General features: G+C 40.1%; 1 protein-coding gene across 2 annotated transcripts in view; it reads right to left on the bottom strand.

Annotated features, from left to right (window-relative positions):
- Nucleotides 1–551: 551 nt before the first annotated feature.
- SPON1 (spondin 1) overlaps nt 552–22,374 on the bottom strand; it is a 393,098-nt gene continuing 371,275 nt past the window's right edge. For both annotated transcript variants that reach the window (XM_070762471.1, XM_070762480.1), the window contains exons 9-16: nt 15,791–15,931; nt 13,825–13,903; nt 11,982–12,164; nt 11,624–11,794; nt 11,347–11,514; nt 6,262–6,426; nt 5,155–5,418; nt 552–3,908 (exon numbers count right to left, since the gene is read on the bottom strand). In XM_070762471.1, the coding sequence (XP_070618572.1) occupies nt 3,745–3,908; nt 5,155–5,418; nt 6,262–6,426; nt 11,347–11,514; nt 11,624–11,794; nt 11,982–12,164; nt 13,825–13,903; nt 15,791–15,931 (1,335 nt within the window). In that variant the 3' untranslated portion in view covers nt 552–3,744. The remainder of the gene's footprint in view (nt 3,909–5,154; nt 5,419–6,261; nt 6,427–11,346; nt 11,515–11,623; nt 11,795–11,981; nt 12,165–13,824; nt 13,904–15,790; nt 15,932–22,374) is intronic.

Here is a 22,374-nt window from a genome sequence, read left to right as displayed (position 1 = left end):
TCCCTTTTCTTTGTGGTAGCCCCTGAGATATCTGAACACTGCTATCGTGTCAACCCTAGTCCTTGTTTTCATTAAACTAAACATACCCAGTTTTTTCTTACATTCCAGCATACAAAACTGGATGCAGTATTCCAGGTGTGGTCTTACCAAGGCATTATAAAGTGGTATTAACACTTCACATGATCTTGATTCTATCCTGTGTTGGCTTTTTTGGCAGCTGCCGCACACTGCTGGTTCATATTTTCATGATTGTCCACTAGGACTCCAAGATTCCTTTTAGAGTTACTACTATTGAGCCAGATACCACCTATACTGTGTCTGTGCATTTTGTTTTTCTTGCCTAAACTTTTTTCAGCATTGAATTTCATTTTGTTAAAAAGCTCCCAGTGTTCAAGTCTGTCAAAATCCTGGTTAAGATTCATACTTCAATGTTGCACAGTGCTAATGTATTTCAGAATGAGTTGGCTGAGACTTGAAGACATGTATTTTCAGTGAGTTTTGGCAGTCACTTCTAATCTGATGCTGTACTATTAAACTAAAGTACATGGATGTTTTTGTTTTCATAGTAAAGATGTCTTTATTCCAAAATAATAATGTGTTAGCCAGACAACTACATACAAAACATGTACACAAGACTTTGGTAGGAAATATATCCATAGCAGTTTTCTCAAAAATTTCATTGCAAACCCAAAATAACAAGAAAACTTAAAATAAAAGAGGGAATTTCTTTTTTAAAAAACCAAGTAGCTTTTATTAAAACCTATTGTACATATAATCCCCCCAGCATTTTTGTTCATTGCTTGTAAAGTTTCTACAGATTATTTTTTTTAAAAAAACAACAACAAACAAAGAGGAACAAGAAGATATATACCAATGTTAATAAATGGACAGTGAGGTGTATAAAATTCTTATAGCTACTGTATACCTGCGTTTTGGTTCTCAAGTGTGCAAGAGATATGAATTATTGTAAAAAAAAAACCAACAACATATATTTTAGTTGGTTGATGTGGAGCCAACATTATGCTAAAAGCTTTGTACCAATTCAGTTTTGTGTATTCCATATTACAACGAGTTCATTTCTTAAGAAAGAAATCTTAAGGGTTTCAATACGTTCAATATAATTAAATTCTTCTAAATTCAGTGGTACAAGGTAATCTTAATTAAAGTCCATAATTTTTTTAAATGGAATAATTTTAAATGGATTAGATTAGAATTCTTCTGTTTCCCCCCTTTCATTTTCTTCTGATACTTTTAATGTATTATTCTGTGAAGAGTTGCAAGTTTCAAGACAAAAATCCCTTTGAAACAAATTAGAATATTTTCTCTTTTTTTCCCCTCAGTATGAACTGGGACAACTGATATAAGATGGAAATTATATTCATCTGCAAGCTTTGTCATGCTTTCTGATATCAATCCTTTGAAAAGTTAGCCAACCATTCATAATACTATTAGACATTAAAGAAATTAAAGGCAACTGTGCAACCATTCTGTCAGTCAAATATTGCCCCCCAGTGAAATACCAATTTTGAATTCCTCTTAAATCAGACGCAGTGTTTGTACTTAGTTCACTAGAGCCAACACTCTTCTAAAACAGTCACCAATATTTAACACATCACAGCATGAAAGGAACTGTTTGTTGCAGTTAAATTCATCAGGAGTGTACACATTTCATGCATATTTTGATTGGATGGATGACTAATTTATCATCATAAAACAACAGAACCTTTAATATCTGAAGACCGGGGATGCCAACACCGATAGCAACTTTGAACATGTTTGCCGTTTCGAGATGTTTCTGCTCTATACATGCCCATATGCTGGACCTATAGAACTCCTATGTTCACCCTGTGCCTTGGACTCCAGTGATTTTGGGTGAGTTACATTAAAAATGACTGGCTGTTCAGAATGATAAAGGACAATAATTGTCTAGCAAGCTATTTGAGCCAAACCCTTATCTAAATTTAGATGAAGGAAATTTGGAAACTTCATAAAAAGGAAGGTTGTGTGGTCATATAGAAGTGGTAAATGAAAGTATATGTACCTACACATAAATCTTTGGGGGGAAAGAACATCGCTAATCTTTGGAAACTAAAAACCTTTCCCCATGGCCTTGTGCCCCTAAGGTGTTATGGATTTCTGCTATCTAAAAAGGCCAAGCCAGTTAATTCTGCAATTATATCGACTCCATTCCTGCTTGACATGATCAGGCATCATGCTTTTACCGGTAAGTTGAATTTTTCTGTTTTGGGATCTAATGTGTACTGGCATTTGGCATTTATTAATTTAAGCCATCTTGTTTTTCATTTGCAAGACATGTCATATAGTTACGTGTTAAATTGCAGACAGACAATCTGATTTTTTTTTAATGGCAGTCTTTTCAACCATCTGTGTTGACTAGGGATTATGGAAGCTGAAATCTAAAAGTTCAAGCTATAAGCCTGTAATAATATTTTATAATACAAATATAGGAGCTTTCATCTTCATTCCTAAGATGTCCCTAAGGAACCTGTCGGTGGTACTGGCATTTATCTAATCCTTCAACTTCATGACATTTTTCAAATAGCTATGCTTTTTCCTTTGCTCTTTGTGAGTAGGGGTGTGCATGCTTGGAAATTAGTAACACCATGTTCCCACAAAGCAGCTATTTTCTGCACGTGCTTTGTTCACTATGACCACTGAGTTACAGAGTAGAAAAATAAAGCAAAAACATGACAAATGCAGTAACATTTATGTAAGAGGAATAGAAGCCAAATTAAGTTGTTGTGTGACAAAAAAAAGCAAAAGTAAATCTGAAGCAAACAAAATTAAATGCTCCTTCCTGGACTTGGCGGATAGAATAAGATCAGCTACTCTAGAGCTGGGTAGATTCACATCTTTTGTGAGTATTTATATTGTTTATTTACACTGGTTAACTCTGTAAAATTCGACAATTTCCCCTCAAGCTTCTGAAATGTATTTGCCTAGCTTTGATCGCACGCAAGGAGAAACTGTTAAGGGAGGATATTTTCCTATACCTGATCGCCTAGTATAGAACTGTGAGAGAGTATGAAAGATATTTTTAAATGCAGCTTACTAATCGACATATGGCTTACAGATGGAAAATTGTTCCTCCTTACTCTTCCCTGTCTGGGCAGTTTATTTTGCTTTGCTTTCTTAATGGAAACAATAATCAGGTGATTTATTTAATAGGGGTCTAAGCAATTGCAGGAAGAAGAAAAGGGATATTGTCCAAGGATTTCTATAAATATCTTTTTTTTTTACATTGCTGATGATTAAAGATCAATATGCACCTGTAGTATTATTGTAGTAATTCCTTGGCACAGCTGTAGAAACACAGAGGCGCTGCTTTGAATGTTTTGAAAAAGGTTTCCAAATGTTTAAGTTTGCAGTATCATTTTTGCATGCATCCCAAGTATTTACAGGGACTATTTCTATGATTATGGTTTGTCCACACAGATATGTCTATAATTTCAGTGTTATAAGATTTCACAATGACTTCACTAGTTTTATGCGTTAAGGGCTAGCTGGAGCATTAAGGAGCTACTCTCAGCAGATATTTGTAAGGAAGTATTTATAAAATAGATCTCTTGCACCAGCAAGACTAAGTAAGCAAACCACACTGCAAAAAATGAAGACTAATATACACAAGTTATATATTTTCTCTTTAAAAAAAAAAAATCAAACCAGGGTTGATTTTTTTTTACATTTAGCCCAGGAGTGCATTATCCAAAAGGCTTCGGTTTGCTAACAGGGATGAACATTGCAGGCTCTTAATTCCTTCTTGTCTTTGCAGCTAGTGAACTGACTGCTTTTGAAACGCTTCTTGACAGTCATAAACCTCTCCTGGATTCCACCCCCACACAGTTTGGTGCATTCTGACCAAGCAGTCCATGGCTTCATTTTACAACCTAAAATAAAAACAACAGATAAACAACATGAGAATCCCTTTAGCGATTGAATTCCTTGAAATTTTGTTTCTCTTCGCAAGTGGTAGTTCTATTGCTACTCCTATTTTGGAAATGGAAAGACAAGATTTATAAATCATGAGATCCTACATGTTACTCCAGGGGATGACGAATGTCATACTGGGATGTCATACTGAGATGACATTTGTACTTGCCGAATGTCTCAATTGGTCTGAATCATCTAACATTTACATATGTGGCTCATAGGTCTGTTTCCATGGTGGCTTGCTGCCAATTCAGACCAGTTCACCTGTATTAGTGGCAGGAATTTGCACCTGCTCGCCAAACTGGCAGTGATGTCTGGCTGTCACCGCGGCTTGTAAAAAACCCACTGCGCATGAGCAGAGGGTTCTGCGCATGCGCAAAGGGTCATTTCCATGACGTGATAGGGCACAAAACATGCACTTCTGTCACAATGCGAACCGGTAGGGGAGGTAAATGGAACCCACCCATGGTCTGTTTATGATTATAGTATCTAATAGTCACATACTGGATCATGGGAATGGATTATTTTCGAACTTAACAGCAGCCTATCTCAAGTTTTCAGATGAGTGTATTGTAGCCTTTCCTTTCCTCTCCTCTCCTTTCTCCTTCCTTTCCCTTTCTTTTTTATTTCCTTTCCTTTCCCTTCCTTCTTCCCTTCCCTTTCCATTCCTTTCCCCTTTCCTTTCCTTTGTCCTTCCTTTCCCTTCCCTTCAGTTTTGAATCCTGGGAAGGAAGGAAGGAAGGAAGGAGGAAAGAAGGAAGGAAGGAAGGAGGAGGAAGGAAGGAAGGAAGGAAGGAAGGAGGGAGGAAGGAAGGAAGGAGGAGGGAGGAAGGAAGGAAGGAGGAAGGAAGGAAGGAAGAAGGAAAGAAGGAAGGAAGGAGGGAAGGAAGGAAGGAAGAAGGAAGGAAGAAAGAAGGAGGAGGAAGGAAGGAGGAGGAAGGAAGGAGGGAGGGAGGGAGGAAGGAAGGAAGGAAGGAAGGAAGGAGGGAGGGAGGGAGGGAAAGATATCTTTGATTTGTGTATCTATAGTTGTTCAATGATCTAAACCCAAGAATTTATGGAAAACATTCAGATTCCTGGGAAACAGTTAAAGATCATTGAAAGAAGATGGACGAACAAGATTATAAATTAGTAATGTACTTCTCTGTTGCACAGCTCACTTTCTTAATTTAAGGATTACTCTGCGAGTTTTACTGCACTTACCTGGGAATTGTCCACCATCTACATCTTCTTGCGCTTGTTCACTCCTCCTTTTCTCCCGAGATTCTTTCCAGCGCCTTTTCTCAATATTGGGATTTCTCAAGCATTTTCTTATTCGGCATTTTTTGCGCTGTACAGTTTCTGGGCATGGAGCTCCTCCAAACTGAGGTTCCATTTTGATCATTCTTGTCCTGATCATATGGCCTTTCCCACAAGACTTATTGCATTCAGACCACTGAGACCATTCTGTCAGATCACAGTCAATTGCTAGAGAAGCAAGGATGAAAAATAGGACGCTTAGCTTTAACTTAGGCGGAACAATCTGGTTTAGCAGAAGAATAAATTACTTCTTTTTAACCTCGCTATGAAAAAAAAAAAGAACATTTAAGTTGATGATGACACGGAATGAATTTTATACAAGCTTACCCTGAAAATGCATTAGCAAGACTTACTAAGCTCTCACAGCACTACATCCACACTGCCCTATTAGAAATTATCACCCATCAGAAATTAACTCTGGACCAGATTGATAGGAAGGATATGGATGGAAAAATGCAAGGGACTGGAGAGGGAATGGACTAGAGATGGGGTGGAGGCAAACCTCGATTCCAAAGATTGACGGATGGCACTTTTTATAAAAATTACTGTGAAAATATGTGTGAAATACATTCAATTATTCATCAGGCTTTTACAATCTGGAATGGCACAAATTTAATCATTTTGCATTGCTACTTTAAAATGATGTTTTTTTTATCATGTTCCTGAATGTTTTCCATAGAAACTTCATTTTAAGGTAAGAAAAATGGCTACAAAACAAAGTCATGTTAATATGGCATAACTCATTTTAGCAATGGCAAGGCCCTTTTGAATACTTTTTTAAAAATACAGGGGTTTTCCCCCTTTCTCTGAGAAAACTCTTATGAATTTGTTTCTGCTGTTCAAATGGTGCTTTACAGTAACAAAGCAATGCATCATGTTTGTCGACACTCGGCTATCGTATAGGAACAGTAATATACACGACACATTTTTGCTTGTCTATTACGTGGAATAGAAGAAATAAATAAAACTAACTGTAAAATTAATCTTCATACTCTAGATATCTATACTTACGACACTCTGGCAGCATGCATTTCTCTACTTGTTCTAGTTCTTCATTGCAATCTCCAAGCTCCGCAGCAGATTTTAGCATCCGTTGCCTGGTCCTCATCCCCTTTCCACAAGTGACACTGCAGTCGCTCCATTCAGACCAAGGAGAAAGCAGGCAGGGAATGGTATCTAGGCAGGTTGGGATGGGAAAGAGGATGAGATCATTCCATTTCAACACCAAATCTGCAAGTGATGATCAATCTGGTGAACAAGTGACCCATCTATCCAGTCATCAAAGGAGTGGGGAGGATCCAGGGCAGTGATGGTGAATCATTTTTGGTTCACGTGCCAAAAGGGGGTGGGGGTGCATGGGTGTCCACACCCATAATTCCATGTGGGGGCCCCCTGTGCATGCGTATGTGACCACCCTCCCAGCATGCAAAGACACACCCATTTTTCATACTCCACAGGCTTCAGAGCCTTTCTAGGAGCCTGGGAGAACAAAACAGCCTTCCCCACTCCCCACAGAGGCCCTCTGGATGGAAAAAATGGCTCATTTGCCAAGTTCTGGTTGAACTGGAAGGCCAGTTTTTTGGCTCTCTCCAAGCTCCAGAGCCTTTCTAGAAGCCTGGGGAGGGCAAAAACGGCCTTCCCTCTGCCGTCCGGAGCAGAAAACAATCTGTTTCCAGATTCCCACTGGGCCCCAAAGGCCCCAAAATCAGCTGGTCTGAGCTCACATGCCCAATGATTTGGCTGCGAATGCTACTTGTGGCATGCGTGCCATAGGTTTGCTATCAGGGATCTAGGACAATTTGCAATGGACAACTTGCTGTGGCCAACTCGCCAATGGGACAACTCTCTGTAGGACAAGAGCTAAAGTACTATGGAAAAAATGACAGAATAAAATCATTGAAGAAAGAATGCTAAGGGGGGGATAATGTAAACTGTGAATGACAAAAATTAAAATTAGTTTTAAATTATTTTAAATAATTAAATGGAATTGTTGAATTGTTGTTGAGTCGAGTTTAAATAATTAAATTGAATTGTTCAGTTGTCCCTTGGCAAGTTGAGTTGGTTTTGGTGAGTTATCTTGCAGCAAACTGGCCGCGGTGAGTTGGCCATGGCAAAATGACCATGACAAGTAGGCAGAAGTGAATTGGTCGCTGTGAGTTCTCCCATTCCACATCAAGGAAAAGAATAGCTATTTAATAATGACTAAAATGAAACTGGATTGAAATGTGTACTGGCCTTCCAGCATCTAATGATCCGTCTGTATTTTGCAGCAGATTGCTGGCAGATTTACTTTAACAATGAAGTGAGACTACCCAACCCTTATTTCCAGTATTCATAATTTATTCCCAAAAGAGACTGATAGTAAGATATTCTTGTTGCAAATGACTCTATCTCATACAGTGCTGGATATCTCTGATTAGATTTCCTGATGTATTCTCCTGGGTTGGATCAGTGGTAAAGGGTTGACATTAATAAAGCCTTTCCCCTGGTTTAAATGACTCCTGTAGGAACTGTTAATTGCTGTTTGGAGTGTGGTGGTAATATTTGTCATCCAAAAAAGATTAGACATAAAAATATTTGCACAAATGTAACAATCTTTCTCGTCTTGTTAATAGAAATGTCACCTCCCACTGAAACCAGTCAGATATGTATACTTATAAATGTATATGAATAAGCATGCACATATATTAAAAGGCATACTCCCAGGGGTGTCTGTGTGTGGAATTAATGTCTATTGATCAAAATTAATTGCCTGTAGAATAAGACTCTCTGTTTCTAAAATTAATTGATGTCCTACCAGGATATACGCAGAGACCATTCTTTCTCTTACAAATTACTTTCTTGCACATAGTACCCATTCAACCAGAGAAAGAAAACTGCAGAAAACTGAGCATAACAAGTGTAAATCTATGCTTCTTCTGTAATAAGTCCTATTGAATTTAATGGCTCTTATTTCTAATTAAATATGTAGACTACTAATATGGGCACATATCTTTTCAGTCCCGATTATTCCTTGTAATGATGATGGAAGGTAGGAACCAGATCCTTGAAGGATTGCGTTTTCCTTGACTTTTCAATAAGGAAATGGTGAATGTAAGCCTTTGTGATGGGTTGCAAGCATAAGGAAACACACAGATGTTCATTCTGTAGCAAACCTCACTGTATTGAATGAGTGTTTTCTTATTCAGCTTGATGCTCAGCCCAATCCTCCTTCCACCTGCAGGTTATGAAGGAGTATTTTTCTCCTTCAGTTGTAATTGGCTATGGTAGGAACCCTTTCTGTTTAGCTGCTGCACTAAAGATTCTCATTCTCCTGAAACCTCATCCATTTGGAAAGCCTTCATGGGTAGAAGAAACTCTCCACTGTACACATTGTGGATGATGAGAAGCAGGCGTGGAATTTCAACCTTTTTACTTGAAGTGGAAGGTGGAAGGTCTTAAGCATAAAACGTATCAGGAAAGACTTAATGAACTCAATCTGTATAGTCTGGAGGACAGAAGGAAAAGGAGGGACATGATCGAAACATTTAAATATGTCAAAGGGTTAAATAAGGTTCGGGAGGGAAGTGTTTTTAATAGGAAAGTGAACACAAGAACAAGGGGACACAATCTGAAGTTAGTTGGGGGAAAGATCAAAAGCAACGTGAGAAAATATTATTTCACTGAAAGAGTAGTAGATCCTTGGAACAAACTTCCAGCAGACGTGGTTGGTAAATCCACAGTAACTGAATTTAAACATGCCTGGGGTAAACATATATTCATCCTAAGATAAAATACAGGAAATAGTATAAGGGCAGACTAGATGGACCATGAGGTCTATTTCTGCCGTCAGTCTTCTATGTTTCTAAGTGATGGCAGTGGCATAATGTTTATGGATTAGGATCGAACTCTGGTGGTGCAGTAGTTGGAATGCAGTATGGCAGGCAAACTCAGCCCACACCCTAGAGTTCGATTCTGACAGGATTCAAGCTAGACTCAGCTTTCCATCCTTCCAAGGAAAAATGAGGGCCCATATTGTTGGGGGCAATGTGCTGATATTGTAAACTACCCAGAGAGTGCTGTAAAATGCTATAGCAATAGCATTTAGACTTATATACCGCTTCATAGTGCTTTTACAGCCCTCTCTAAGCGGTTTACAGAATCAGCATTTTGCCCCCAACAATCTGGGTCCTCATTTTACCCACCTCGGAAGGATGGAAGGCTTGAATCAACCTTCAGCCAGTGGTGAGATTTGAACTTCTGAACTGCTGAACTGCTAGCAGTTAGCTGAAGTAGCCTGCAGTGCTGCACTCTAACCACTGCACCACCCTACTCATTTTTATAGAGTGGTATATAAGCCTAAATGCTATTGCTATTGCTAAACTTTTCTCATCTTCCCTTCAGGTAGCATTCCCCCATCCCTTTCTGTGACTAAATAAACATTTTCGGAGAAAAGGTTTGTGCTGAACGACTTCTTGGAATACATAAAATTAATCTCCTTCCTTCAGCATGATGATCTTGATGGAGTTCATGCCCCTGATGCTTGTTTTTAAGAAGAGAAAATGATGGTGAGAGAACTGGCATTTACCTCTGACATTATATGTTTTTTTCCCCCTCTCAATAGCAAATTATATTACAAGAATAATGTATAAAAATATTACGTTATGATTTATTCTGCTAAAAAAAGCAAATTGGGTTGCAGCCATTTTGTGAGAATGTATCTGTGAATGCATATATGTGTGGTGTAGAGCAGAGGGGGGTTATAACTTACCTCGCTGCTGGTTCGCTGCTTCCTGTGCCATGTGGCTGTGACTTGTGGGCCCACGCGTTTTGCACGTGTGTGCATGCGCAGTAGCAAACAATCAGTCAAATTCAAAAAAAAAGGAGCCAAAAACAAGATGGCGACAGATGCACAGTGCCAGAACCTTGGCTTCTGCGCATATACAGAAGAAAACCCCTCGAAAACAAAATTAATTTAAAAAGCCAAGAACAAGATGGCAACACATACGCAGTGCCAAAAACTCAGTCTCTGCACATGCGCAAAAGGAAAAAAAAATAAAATTTAAAACGCACACACACACACACACACACATCAAAATTCAAAAATAAAAGATTGCGGCCTCCACAGACCAGCATTGACTAATCCGGTTCCGTGACTTCATAGTAACGTCACCAGTGGGTTGCTACCGGTTCTGGCAAACTTGTCCAAACCAGAAGGAATGGTATAGAAACAGAAGGATATACAGTATACACCTCATCTTACGAACTTAATCCGTTCCGTGACCAGATTCGTAAGATGAAAAGTTCATAAGATGAAGCAATTTTCCCCATAGGAATCAGTGTAAAAGCAAATAATGCGTGCAACCCCATCCCAAAAGTCACCCCTTTTGCCTTGTGCCGCTGGGAATCCCCGCCTCCGGACTTCCATTATCAGCCAAAGTGCGGGGATTCTCCTGAGGCTCCCCTCGCTGGGATTCAAAGCAGTGCCGGCAAAAATGAAGGGAACGGAAATGGCTGGCAACGGAAATGCGGAAGTGGGGTTTCCCAGTGAGGGGAGCCTCAGGGGAATCCCCGCGCTTTGGCTGACAATGGAAGTCCGGAGGCAGGGCATCCTAGAGGCGGCAGCTCGGGTTCATAAGGTGAAAATAGTTCAGAAGAAGAGGCAAAAAAATCTTAAGCACGTATCACAAAAAGTTCGTATGAAGAGGGGTTCGTAAGACGAGGTATCACTGTATATGTGTACAAAAAGCAGCATATTTAAATAAAAAGGAAAGCTCTTCCCACTTCTTGTCTTAAAAAACTGCAGGGATTATGGTTTGCTACAACGTCCTAGCTTCAAATATTTAGACTGACTGCTCCCTCAAGTCTTGCAGTCAGTATAATTGTACACTTTTATATATTTTTGGTTTGAAATGGCTACTTTGTCACGGAAAAAGTTTAGAAGTCTACATTGTGAAAAGGCCTATTAGAAAGTATACAAATGGTGAACTGTGTTACTTGTTGCATGTGTCCTTTGCACATTGCATTGTTCTTTTTTACATAAATACACAAGGTGTATACAAGGCAGTTAGCATCCCGCCTGTTTAGCTAGTTGCTCGGTTGACCAGAGTTACTTACGGCATTCGGGATTCATGCATTTCTCAGCTTCTGTGGTTTCTGCTTTGCACATGGATCCATCTGCCGGGGTCATCTTGATCATTCTGTGTCTCTTCTTCATTCCCATCCCACAGCTGGCACTGCATTCATCCCACTCTCCCCATTCGGTTACCAGGCAACTGCTAGGAGCTGTCCATAATATATTAGCCGAAGATCAGTCTGGTGGCACTTATTTAACAGAGGATTCATATTTTGCTTTTAGGCTGATTAAATGTGGCAAAGTGCACCAAATACTTACAACATTCTTCATTTACAATGCACTTCTCTGTTTCTTCTGTAGGCACTTTGCACATGGAGCCATCATCTGGGAACTGTTTCACATATCGCTCTCTTGATCGCATCCCCATGCCACAAGATACACTACAAGGGGACCACGTTATCCACTCGGACATCATGCATGTAGAGCCATCTAAAAAAAAAGCAAAAATAGATAGTTTCCATTTATTCCCAAACCTCACTTACATTTGCGGAGAGGGGCAGCATACAAATCTAAATAATAAATAAATAATAAATAAATTTGATCAACAAAACATTGATTCTCAGTTCCCAGAGGATGGCTCCATGTTGATTCTCATGTCCAGGGTCTTCTCACCTACCTTCATCACTACAGCCTGGGCCCATACAAGGCTGGAAGTCCTGAGTTTCTGGACAAGGCACACTGAGGTCAAGCTGGGCTTTGAGCATTCTCTGCCTCATCCGCTTGCCCTTTTCACATGTGGAAGAGCTGCAGGCTGACCAGGGAGACCAATTTGAATAGATGCAGGTTTCAGGAGTATCATCTGAAAACAATGACAAATATAAATACAGTGGTGCCTCTACTTAAGAACGCCTCTACTTAAGAACTTTTCTAGATAAGAACCAGGTGTTCAAGATTTTTCCCCCTGTTCTTAAGAACCATTTTCTACTTAAGAACCGAAGCCCGGAAAAATTTCCCAGGAAATTTGAGAGCAGCACGAAGGCCTGGGCAGTTTCCTGCCATTCCCCCTGGATTTCTCTCTCTGGCGCAGTGTATGGGAGGCACATGCTCCTCCTCACCACCTCAGAGTCCCTCTTTTTTTTTTAAAGCCTTAAAGTTTTGGATTTTTTTGATTCCCCTCACCTCACCTTCTTCCTTCAGCAGTGACTCTCCTCCTCCTCCTCTTCTTCCTCCTTCTCCTCCCACCCAAATTCTGAGCTTTTATTTCTTTCTTAATGGATTTGCACACATTATTTGCTTTTACATTGATTACTATGGGAAAAATTGCTTCTACTTACAAAAATTTCTACTTAAGAACCTGGTCACGGAACGAATTAAGTTCTTAAGTAGAGGTACCACTGTATATATGTCAGTATGTTTGTGTGAATGCATATATATATAAGCTGAGAGAAGGAGAACCTGTGATCTAGAGGTTAAAGCTACTTCCCAGGTTCAAATCCTGGTAAGGGTATGGCTAGCTGATGAGAGCAAAATAGCTTGAAATAGATCTATTTATTTTATTTATTAATTAATTGGGTTGAAAGCGATGAAGGTTCAATTTGTCAAGATTCTATCTATTGAACGGGAATGAGTGAGTGTCTTGTGATGGATCTTATGATGGGTCAAGTGTGGGTCACATTAGGTGAAGGTCTTGTGATGTATCTTCATGTCAGCTGAGGGTCATTGAGAGGTGAAGTGCTGGTTGGGGGATTGCTTCACCTGACAATGGGGAGGGGACGACCCTCACCTCATGCATCCTCTTTTTTTAATAGAATGTTTTAATTGATTTTTATAGTAATAATAGAACATTCACACAACAAGTAACAATGTGCCCAGTGCTCAGAGTGCCCACACCAAACATCATTTATACCTCTCCACCAAGATGAGGACATATTTTCTATATAACATTTTAACTTAAGACCTTCTGACCAGCCAAAGCCCTTATAACCAGAGGGACTCTGATACTGACATCCCCTAAACTCCACTGAAGATGTTACCTAGCCTGTAACAAAATGTTTGGAAACCAGTTCATAAGCTCAGAGAATGAATCTCCACCCTCATCCTACACCTGAGCTACAGATATTGTCCAACATTGTATTCTATCCATTGTGTGTAAGCATATAAAGAACTGAACTTTGATTGGATTGTTCAGTGCCATTCTTGGGCTAAGCCGAATAATAAATAAGAAAGAGGAGCGGTTAGATAAGGAAAATAGTTTAGCTTGATGATGATCAACCCAGTACAAGATAATAAATTACATGAGATTAGTCTTCTGCTAAATTAGAAAATTCCAAAATTTCTGCCTGCTGACACCATCACTGCGGGTGTTTATTAAGTAATGATGCAGACACCAACCACAAATGGCTAAGCAGTTTAATACCATCCTAATAATAAGGCAAGCAGCATGAAATACAGAGGAGCAGCACTGGAGAGTGAAGGGAAACACAAACTCATAAAGGTAGGAGGACATAATTAAAATGCACCTTCGTCTTCTGGAACTTCTGCAGCAAGATCTGCAACAATGTCATCAATGCTATCGGGAAGAATATTGCACTGTTCCCCCTGCAAAGAAACATTTGAGAATTGGATTGAATTGGCGGAGGAAATAATACGATGCTGAGCACTGGGCTGGAAAATCAATTGCCAGAAGTTATTCAAACAGCATCTACAAGCGTTCCTGCTTACAAAGATCGCAGTAGTCATCAGGCCCTGGGAAAACACAGATGCTGAAGGAAGTCCCATGAAGATATTGTGTTTCTGATTGGCAGGGGAAGCTGTGTTCGGTTGCAAAACAAGCTAAGAGGCAAACAACATTTTGCTGGGGGAAAAAAGTGACGGGAGGATTGGGGAGATGAGGAGGAGATAATGTCCCATTTAAAAGCTGGATGTTGCTAGAAAGCAATGTTAAGTGAGCTTGGGGCAGGGGGTACTTATTGTCTATAATGCCCAGGGAAATCTAAAACTCTCCAAATACCTAATAAAGGAATGTGCCCCAGATTTCTGCCACAAGAAAACATGTAGCATCATTATATTCAGGGGCGGATTCCCGATTCTGCTGCTACTAGTGGGCTGTGCACACAGTTTTTCCTCTGCTATGCACACGTGACCCAGTGAGATTTTGCTTCTGCACAGGAAGCAAAATCTTGCAAAGGGAAGCGCATGAGAGATTTTGGCAATTTTTTTGCTTTTATGCATGCGCAGAAGCAAAAAATCACTGAAACCTCACACGCACGCGTGTCCCCTTAGAAGATTTTGATTTTTGCATAGGCAGAGAAGAAAAATCTTGCTGGGATGCAGCTGCCCACAGAAGAAGTAAAGCTGTTCCCGCAGCTCAATTTTCGCTTCAAATTCGCCATCCGTACCGGTAGCAACCCAATCCTGATTATATTATTAACTCACTAAAAAATGGTTTTAATAAGTAATGAGTTTGATCTTGCTTGACAAGTCTTTTTTTTTTTTTATGCTATGCTGCTGAATCTTTCCCACGCGCAGAGCTTTTGATGAAGTACAACCAGGAGAGGAACTAAATTTAATTTAATTTCACCTATCCTTAAATGTAATTCAAATGGAATAAAATTAATTTGATTAGTCTTGCTTTTCAGAAGTTCACCTTTGCTATCTTGACAAATTCCAATTTGGTAACAACTTCTGCAGCTCCGTGGAACTTTCCCCGTGTGCCTCTGAGGGCCTTAAACGTTTGATGGTGCTTATTTGCATTCCTTGTAGTTCAAGGGGAAAAGGGAGGCATTCACTCTAAGGTAAGGATCTCCAACCTTGACAACTCTACGACTTGTGGGTAGTGATAGGTGAACCCAACAGTGTTCGGGTTCGGCAAGTTTGGACGAACTTTACACAAAATTCAGCCGAACCAAACTCGAACCTGAATGGGGAATCCCTCCCACGAAGAGATTCCGGGGGTGGAGCTTTTACATCACCAGCAGGTTGCTAAGGACGCCAAGGTGATCACTTCCTGGATCCCATGGAATCCAGGAAGTGATCACCTTGGCGTCCTTAGCAACCTGCCGGTGACGTCAAAGCTCCGAATGCAGAACACAACCCTGAACTTTGCCCGAAGTTTGAAAAAATTTCGGGTTCGTGTTCGGCATACCAAAAACCGCAAAATTCGGTACGGACCCGAATTGTGCGAGTTCGGTTCGCCCATCATTACTTGTGGGTTTCAACTTCCAGAATTCCTCAACCAGCACTGAGGAAGCACTCACTGAGGAATTCTGGGAGTTGAAGTCCATGAGTCATAAAGTTGCCAAGGTTGGAGACGCCTGATCTAAGGAATGGAATCCCTCACATCTCCACCGACCCAGCATCATAGCCAGCTAATTCCACTCTCTTTATGAAAACCTGTTGAACTACATTTGTCATTTAATTTAATTTAATGCCATTCCATGCTCAGATATAACATATCACTTACTAAGTCAACTTTCATACTAATACCTTTCGCGCAATCCTCTCAATGACAACTCTGGCTACTGATTTAATGGAACCTCCTTCAGGGTCATAAAAAGGACTTTGGGGATGGTCCAGACTTGTGAGCGGTCTTATCTTCTCCTGAGGTACTGTTGGCTTGTTGGATGACTGCAGTCAAAAAAGAAGCATAGGCAGACATAGAAAAACACAACAAGGAAAAATATAGTATACAAAAAGTGAACAGGTAAACTTCCATGAACATCATTTGGACCCAAAGTTTAAACAACCCCCACCAGGAGGAGAGAGGGGGAGAGGGGGAGAGAGGGAGGGAGAGAAAAGTTGGCAAGTGGAAAAATTGAATGACTTAAATATGCCTGGCTAACTTAATGCTTAATGATTTTAAGAGGCTTGGATGTAGCCTAATGTATATTATACTGTCATATTAATGGAATTATACAGATCAATACACTGGTATTAACTTGCTATAAAGTGAAGGCCCCAAAAAGAGAAGACAGATTTCCATCCTTTCTTATTTTTAATAGACTGATTTAATTTCTATACTCAAGAGTTTGTGAGAATTTTTTCAGCTCAGAAGAATGGTTTCTGTGAGTCTCTCTTAATCACTGCATCCCACTGGCACTGCTATATCCATGTACCCATGCAGGCATCCATATAAGACAGTTTGCAGTCACTGCCAACTAACAGAGCTTAGAATCTCATAACAAAGTTCTACAAGGTGGCGCTAGTTAAATATCATCAGAGAAGATTTTGAGAAGGAGAAACCTGGAAAGAAAAGCACTGACTGGCAGCTAGGATGGCTGAAATACACAGCAGCTGGCTTTGAACCTGATTCCAGTAAAACCCAATATGGATTGGAAAATTGATTTGGATTAGTTTGTGGACAAGTGGAATATTGTCAAGAAGAAATATTTTGCCACTACCTGAAGAATTGTGCTTGATGTTTCTATTAACTGTAGAAAGCTCTCAATGGCAGATGTTAATAAGCTAGTAAGATCAAACATCCTTTCCCCAAAGGCAGCAAACAACGAATCTGCCAATTGCATCAATATAGAAATGCTGTCCAATATAACTAAAATTGTGTGTGTTTTTCCCCCACAGAGATCAGTGTATATATAATCCCCCCCCCCTTCCATTCAGTTGTGTCTGGTTCTCAAAAATTGCTTGGACAAGTTCCTGCAGTTTTCTTGGCAAGATTTTTCAGAAGTGATTTGCCATTTATTTATTTATTTGTAAAATTTATATGCCACCCAACTCCACATTGGACTCTGGGTGGCCTAAAATAGAAACAGCAATTAAAACTATTTAAAAGTACATTGATAACCCTTAATAAGCCATACATACTGTATCTCTCAATCATTCATGGCCGAATCAAGATGATAACCTAACAGCTCCATGCCTTCTGGAAGAGACAGATCTTAATGGCTTTCCGGAAGGTCGTAAGGTGGGGATAGTGCGGATCTCCCAAGGCAGTTGGTTCCAGAGCATCAGAGCTGCCACAAAGAAGGCCCTATCCTGCAACCCCGTCAACCGACATTGTTTGGGAGACAGGACCTGGAGAAGGCTAACTCTGTGGTCCCTTATTGGCCATTGGGAGGTGTGCGGTAGAAGGCAGTCCCATAGGTAGTCTGGTTTTAAGCCATGCAGGGATTTAACCAACACCTTGAATTGCGTCCGGAAACCAACTAGGAGCCAATGCAGCTCTTGGAGAGTTGGAGTGATGTGGGTGTATCTCAGTGTACCTACAATAGTTCGCACGGCTGCATTTTGGACAATTGAAGTCTCCAAATGTTTTTCAAGGGTAGCCCCAAGTGGAGCGCATTGCAATAGACAAGGCATGAGGTGATCAGGGCATGAGTGACCATGCAAAGAGCCTCCTGGTCTAGGTAGGGTCACAACTGGTGCACCAGGCAAACCTGTGCAAAAGTCCCCTTAGCCCAGTGATTCTCAAATAGTGGGGCAGGCCCTCCTGTGGTGGCACAGAGCGATGCCATGGGGGCACGTGTCCTCCGGGAATGTGCTTTTTTTGCCACAGGGAATCGGGGGGTTTTGCACCAAACACAGCACAGAGCAGAAGATATGAAGTGCAGATAACAAACCCTTAAGAGACACCATGGAACAATATTTAACAGGGATGAAAAGAAAGGAGGAGAGAGATAGAGATAATGAGACAAACATAAGTCTCTCAAAAGCTAACACGAGGAAATATAAATGTATGTAGCACTTGGCTTCACTGTGACTATGGTTGGAGATGAGGAAAGACTGGTATGTTTACTGGGTCTAAAAATGTTGGCATCAGACAGCATGAAGCCAAATAAATTAAGGCATCATTTAAACACATTACATGCTGATAAGCCGCTTGAGTTTTTTCAGTGACAACATGCCTAATATTGCAATCATTCTGGCAGAGAGTTGGGGGTGTGAAATATTCTTCCTGGGGTGGGGTGTATAATAGAAAATAACTGAGATGCACTGCCCTAGCCACAGCTGAGAGATGCTGATCTAACCTCAGCTTTGGTTCTAGGAGGACATCTAAGTTGCGAGCCCGATCTGAGTGGGTTATTTCTCCCCCACAGCACCAAAGACAGACAGATTTGGGTTTTTTAAATCATTCAATAAAAATCTTTTTTAACAAAGAAGAAGCGGACAAAAGACCATAGTAGTTTCTAGCCTGATGCCTTAACCACTGCACCAAACTGGCTATATATATGTATTCAGTGAATGGGTATATTGAATTTATTGTACATCATAATATCCATATATTTACAGGCATAGAATTGACTGATTCTGAAAGCTGGACTTTGGGGCATTTTTTTTAATTTAAAAAACACGATTTGAAGAGGTAGGGTGGTGGTGATGGTAGTGGAATTTACCAGTTTTGATGAGTGACAAATTTAGAGTCCCAAAGCCAGAGACGTAAAACTGCTTGACCATTTTGATAAAGCTTGGCTTCATACTGTTTTTTAAGTGAATAAAAGAATTTTTAAAACCCCCAGCTTTATGACCCTGTCTTTAAAATCGGACCTCCTGAACCAAACACATATCCCATTGCAGCTGTATTCCTGCTTCAGAAGATATCTAAGCTAAAAAATAAATCTTCAAAATTGAAGAAGTTTCTTTTTGAGGAGTTATTTTTTAAAAAAATCCAAGGGTAAGTAGAAGTGCATGACTAATTTTGTTAAGGTTGGATGAGAATTTCCCGAGAAATCCCAAAATATCCCGGAAAAAGGTAGTGGCAAACTTCTGCACTATTACTTAGAAAATTCCATGATGTGTCTATGAAATCACTAAAAGACAAACTAAAGGGAGACTTCACTTCATGCAACATTCCTATGCTGTTATACTTGTATATAGTAAGCTAAAATAAAACATCTCTATTTAAATGTGTCACTTATAATAAAATAATATAAATAAAAAGGAAATGTGTTCAGGTCTAATGCCCATTTTAGAGATGACACAGTCATTAGACATGAGTATTCCTCTACAGATACCAATTACATGTGATGAAAATATATAGTTAGCTTGTGAATAAATAAAATATATTCATTTTGTTTTGAACGCTACTAATCCTATCCAGGAGGCAATAAAATGCAAACACATCATATTACAGAAAATCAACCAACCAACCAACTAGCAAACAAAAGCCCCAATAAAAATAATTCAGTAGCACTTATATCTGATCAACAAGAAAATAAAGACTACAATAGAAGCTATTGGAATTAGCTTGATTGGTCTTACTATGGAATCACAACAAATGAAGGTAAAATAACCACATTCTCTAAAGCCATTGTACAAAAACTGCATACCTAAGCTCTGAATATGAATACATCCTAAGGAATCTAAAAAAAATCCTACTTATATTGTTTTCCCCAAAATAAGACATCTCCTGATAATGAGCCCAATCAGGCTTTTCAGTGCGCGGCAACAAGGCCAAGTGCTTATTTCAGGGTTCAAAAAAATATAACACAGGGTCTTATTTTGGAGGAAACACGGTATAGAGCATGGAGAAAAATACACAAGTGTATTCAAATATTCGTTTAATGTATTGATTTCTCATTAATTGCTTTTATATTTATACAGGAAAATAAACTGAATATCACAAAAGTCTTTGTACTGAAATCATAGCTGCTATCTCCGATTTTTGTATTCATAAGCAATTTCCAACTTAATCAATGATTTTAAGTCGAATGACTGAAAGACCAAAAAAAAAAAAAAAGTTCTCATGCTGTGTGTATTTATTACCATTTTGCTTGTTCTAGCTTTCAGTTTGAAAAATAAAGAAATACTGTTCAATGGAATGGCAAGTGGCTTTCATTTGTCAAGCCAACTTCAACTTCTTCTTCTCTTGGGATATTGTTTCCCTTCAGAGATATGAAGGACAAGAAAGCTTGCTATGAATGATGGGCTATTTTCAATGTGCTACTACTCTTGTCTTACCCAGAAACCTGCACAAGTATTTACTATATGTCTCATCTTTGTTCAGGGAATTCCAGGTACGTACATAGTGCTTCATCCTTCTATACTTCTTCACAAGTGCCCTATATGGACAATTGGGCTGAAAATCACTGAAGGAGCTGCTGTTGCTATAGATCAGTGGTTCTCAACCTGGGGGTTGGGACCCCTTTGGGAGTTGAACGACTGTTTCACAGGGGTCGCCTAAGACTATGGGAGAAGACAAATTTCCCATGGTGTTAGGAAATAAAGCTGCTATTCTGGTGCCTTGGAACATATTTTTACAATCTGAACAATCAGGCGTTTACAATGGGGGTGTCCCTCTGAACTTCCTGCCAATCAGCTTAAAGCTCTAGAGTTATGGTTGGGGGTCACCACAATATGAGGAACGAGAAAGGGGTCATAGCATTAGAAAGGTTGAGAACCACTGCTATAGAGGGAATGGAAACTGGCTCACTCTGGTGCCAGTCAAATACATTATCCACTGCACCTTACTCCTTGCCCATTCTGTTTTCATTTGTCAAGTGGTCTTATAAAAAAGTGTTTCTTCAGTATATCTTACATCGATTCTTTCCCACCTCACTAATGCTATTAAGCAGCAGGGAAATCTACTTACTTTCCCCTCTGGTTTGGAAGTATGTGCGCATGTGCACACCAGCATCACATATGCCTTTTCACCCTACGTGCATGTGTAGAAGTCTTTGCACATGCCCAGAGGGTTAAACAAAAGAAAATTGTGATATCTGGGTGGGTGGGTGGAGACTCGCGCTGCCACCGCTACAGGTTCTCTGAACCACCAGCAGCCGCCACTACTGATACACCCAAACTGGACCAAATCAGTAGCATTTCACCCCTGCTATTAAGGCAACAAACAGATGCCATGAAGGTGTCACCTGCAATTTGTCCCTTTGGTTAAATGAATGACTAGTGTGTTGTTTATTGAACTTCACTTTCGAGTCCAGATCACTGGGCTTTGGTGCAGTTGACTGCTACTGGATTCTGTATGATCAGATTTTAATTTCAATTCAATTTTTTCAATTCAATTTATTAGATTTGTATGCCGCCCCTCTCCGAAGACTCGGGGTGGCTCACAACAACAATAAAAACAATATTCTAGCGAAAACAAATCTAATATTAAAAGCACATAAAAACCCTATCATATTTTAAAAACAAACAACACATACATATCCAAACATAAATATAAAAAAGCCTGGGGGAAAGGTGTCTCAACTCCCCCATGCCTGGCGCTATAGGTGGGTCTTGAGTAATTTATGAAAGACAAGGAGGGTGGGGGCAGTTCTAATCTCCGGGGGGAGTTGATTCCAGAGGGCTGGGGCCGCAACAGAGAAGGCTCTCCCCCTGGGGCCCGCCAAATGACATTGTTTAGTCGACGGGACCCGGAGAAGGCCAACTTTGTGGGACCTTATTGGTCACTGGGATTCGTGCGGTAGCAGGTAGTTCCAGAGGTACTCTGATCCAATGCCATGTAGGGCTTTAAAGGTCATAACCAACACTTTGAATTGTGACTGGAAACTGATCGGCAGCCAATATCTGTGATGTAATGCGGATTCCCAGGAGGGAGGGTTGCATTCAGAGGTGGGCTGCTAAGGTGGAACAGTGATGTGTGCTCGACTCCATGGCTCTGAGTGTTAGCGGCGTCCAGTGCAATTCTGCTACTGCAGCTGTGCAGGTGGCAAAAAATGAGCATGGAAGCAAAAAACTGTTGAAACACCGGTACATCTGCATCTCCGTGCGTGATTCTGCTACCTACACAGCTGCAGTAGCAGAATTGCGTTGGACTCCGCTAATACTAAGAGCCACAGGGGCAAACACACATCACCGTTCCACCTTAGCAGCCCACCTCTGGTTGCATTCCAGAGGAGTAAGAGGCAATTCAGCTCAGATATTATTGTGTGAGAGACAGAGAGTGAAGACGGCCACTCCCTAATAGTTCACAGAGTATATTGTAGATGAAATCGGTAGTCTTCAGTCTAGCAAGTCTTTGTCGATAGGTGTAAAATAATAAAGAATTCATCTTGGAATAATCATCATGAGTTATTCTTGGGTTTTGGCCTAATGTAGCTGAATGTTTAATGTTGTTCAGTGATCATTAGCATTTTTATTTATTCCTTCAATTATTT

The sequence above is a fragment of the Erythrolamprus reginae genome, chromosome 1, assembly GCF_031021105.1.
Source record: "Erythrolamprus reginae isolate rEryReg1 chromosome 1, rEryReg1.hap1, whole genome shotgun sequence".
Taxonomy (NCBI): domain Eukaryota; kingdom Metazoa; phylum Chordata; class Lepidosauria; order Squamata; family Dipsadidae; genus Erythrolamprus; species Erythrolamprus reginae.
This window is presented reverse-complemented; position numbering and strand designations above follow the sequence as displayed.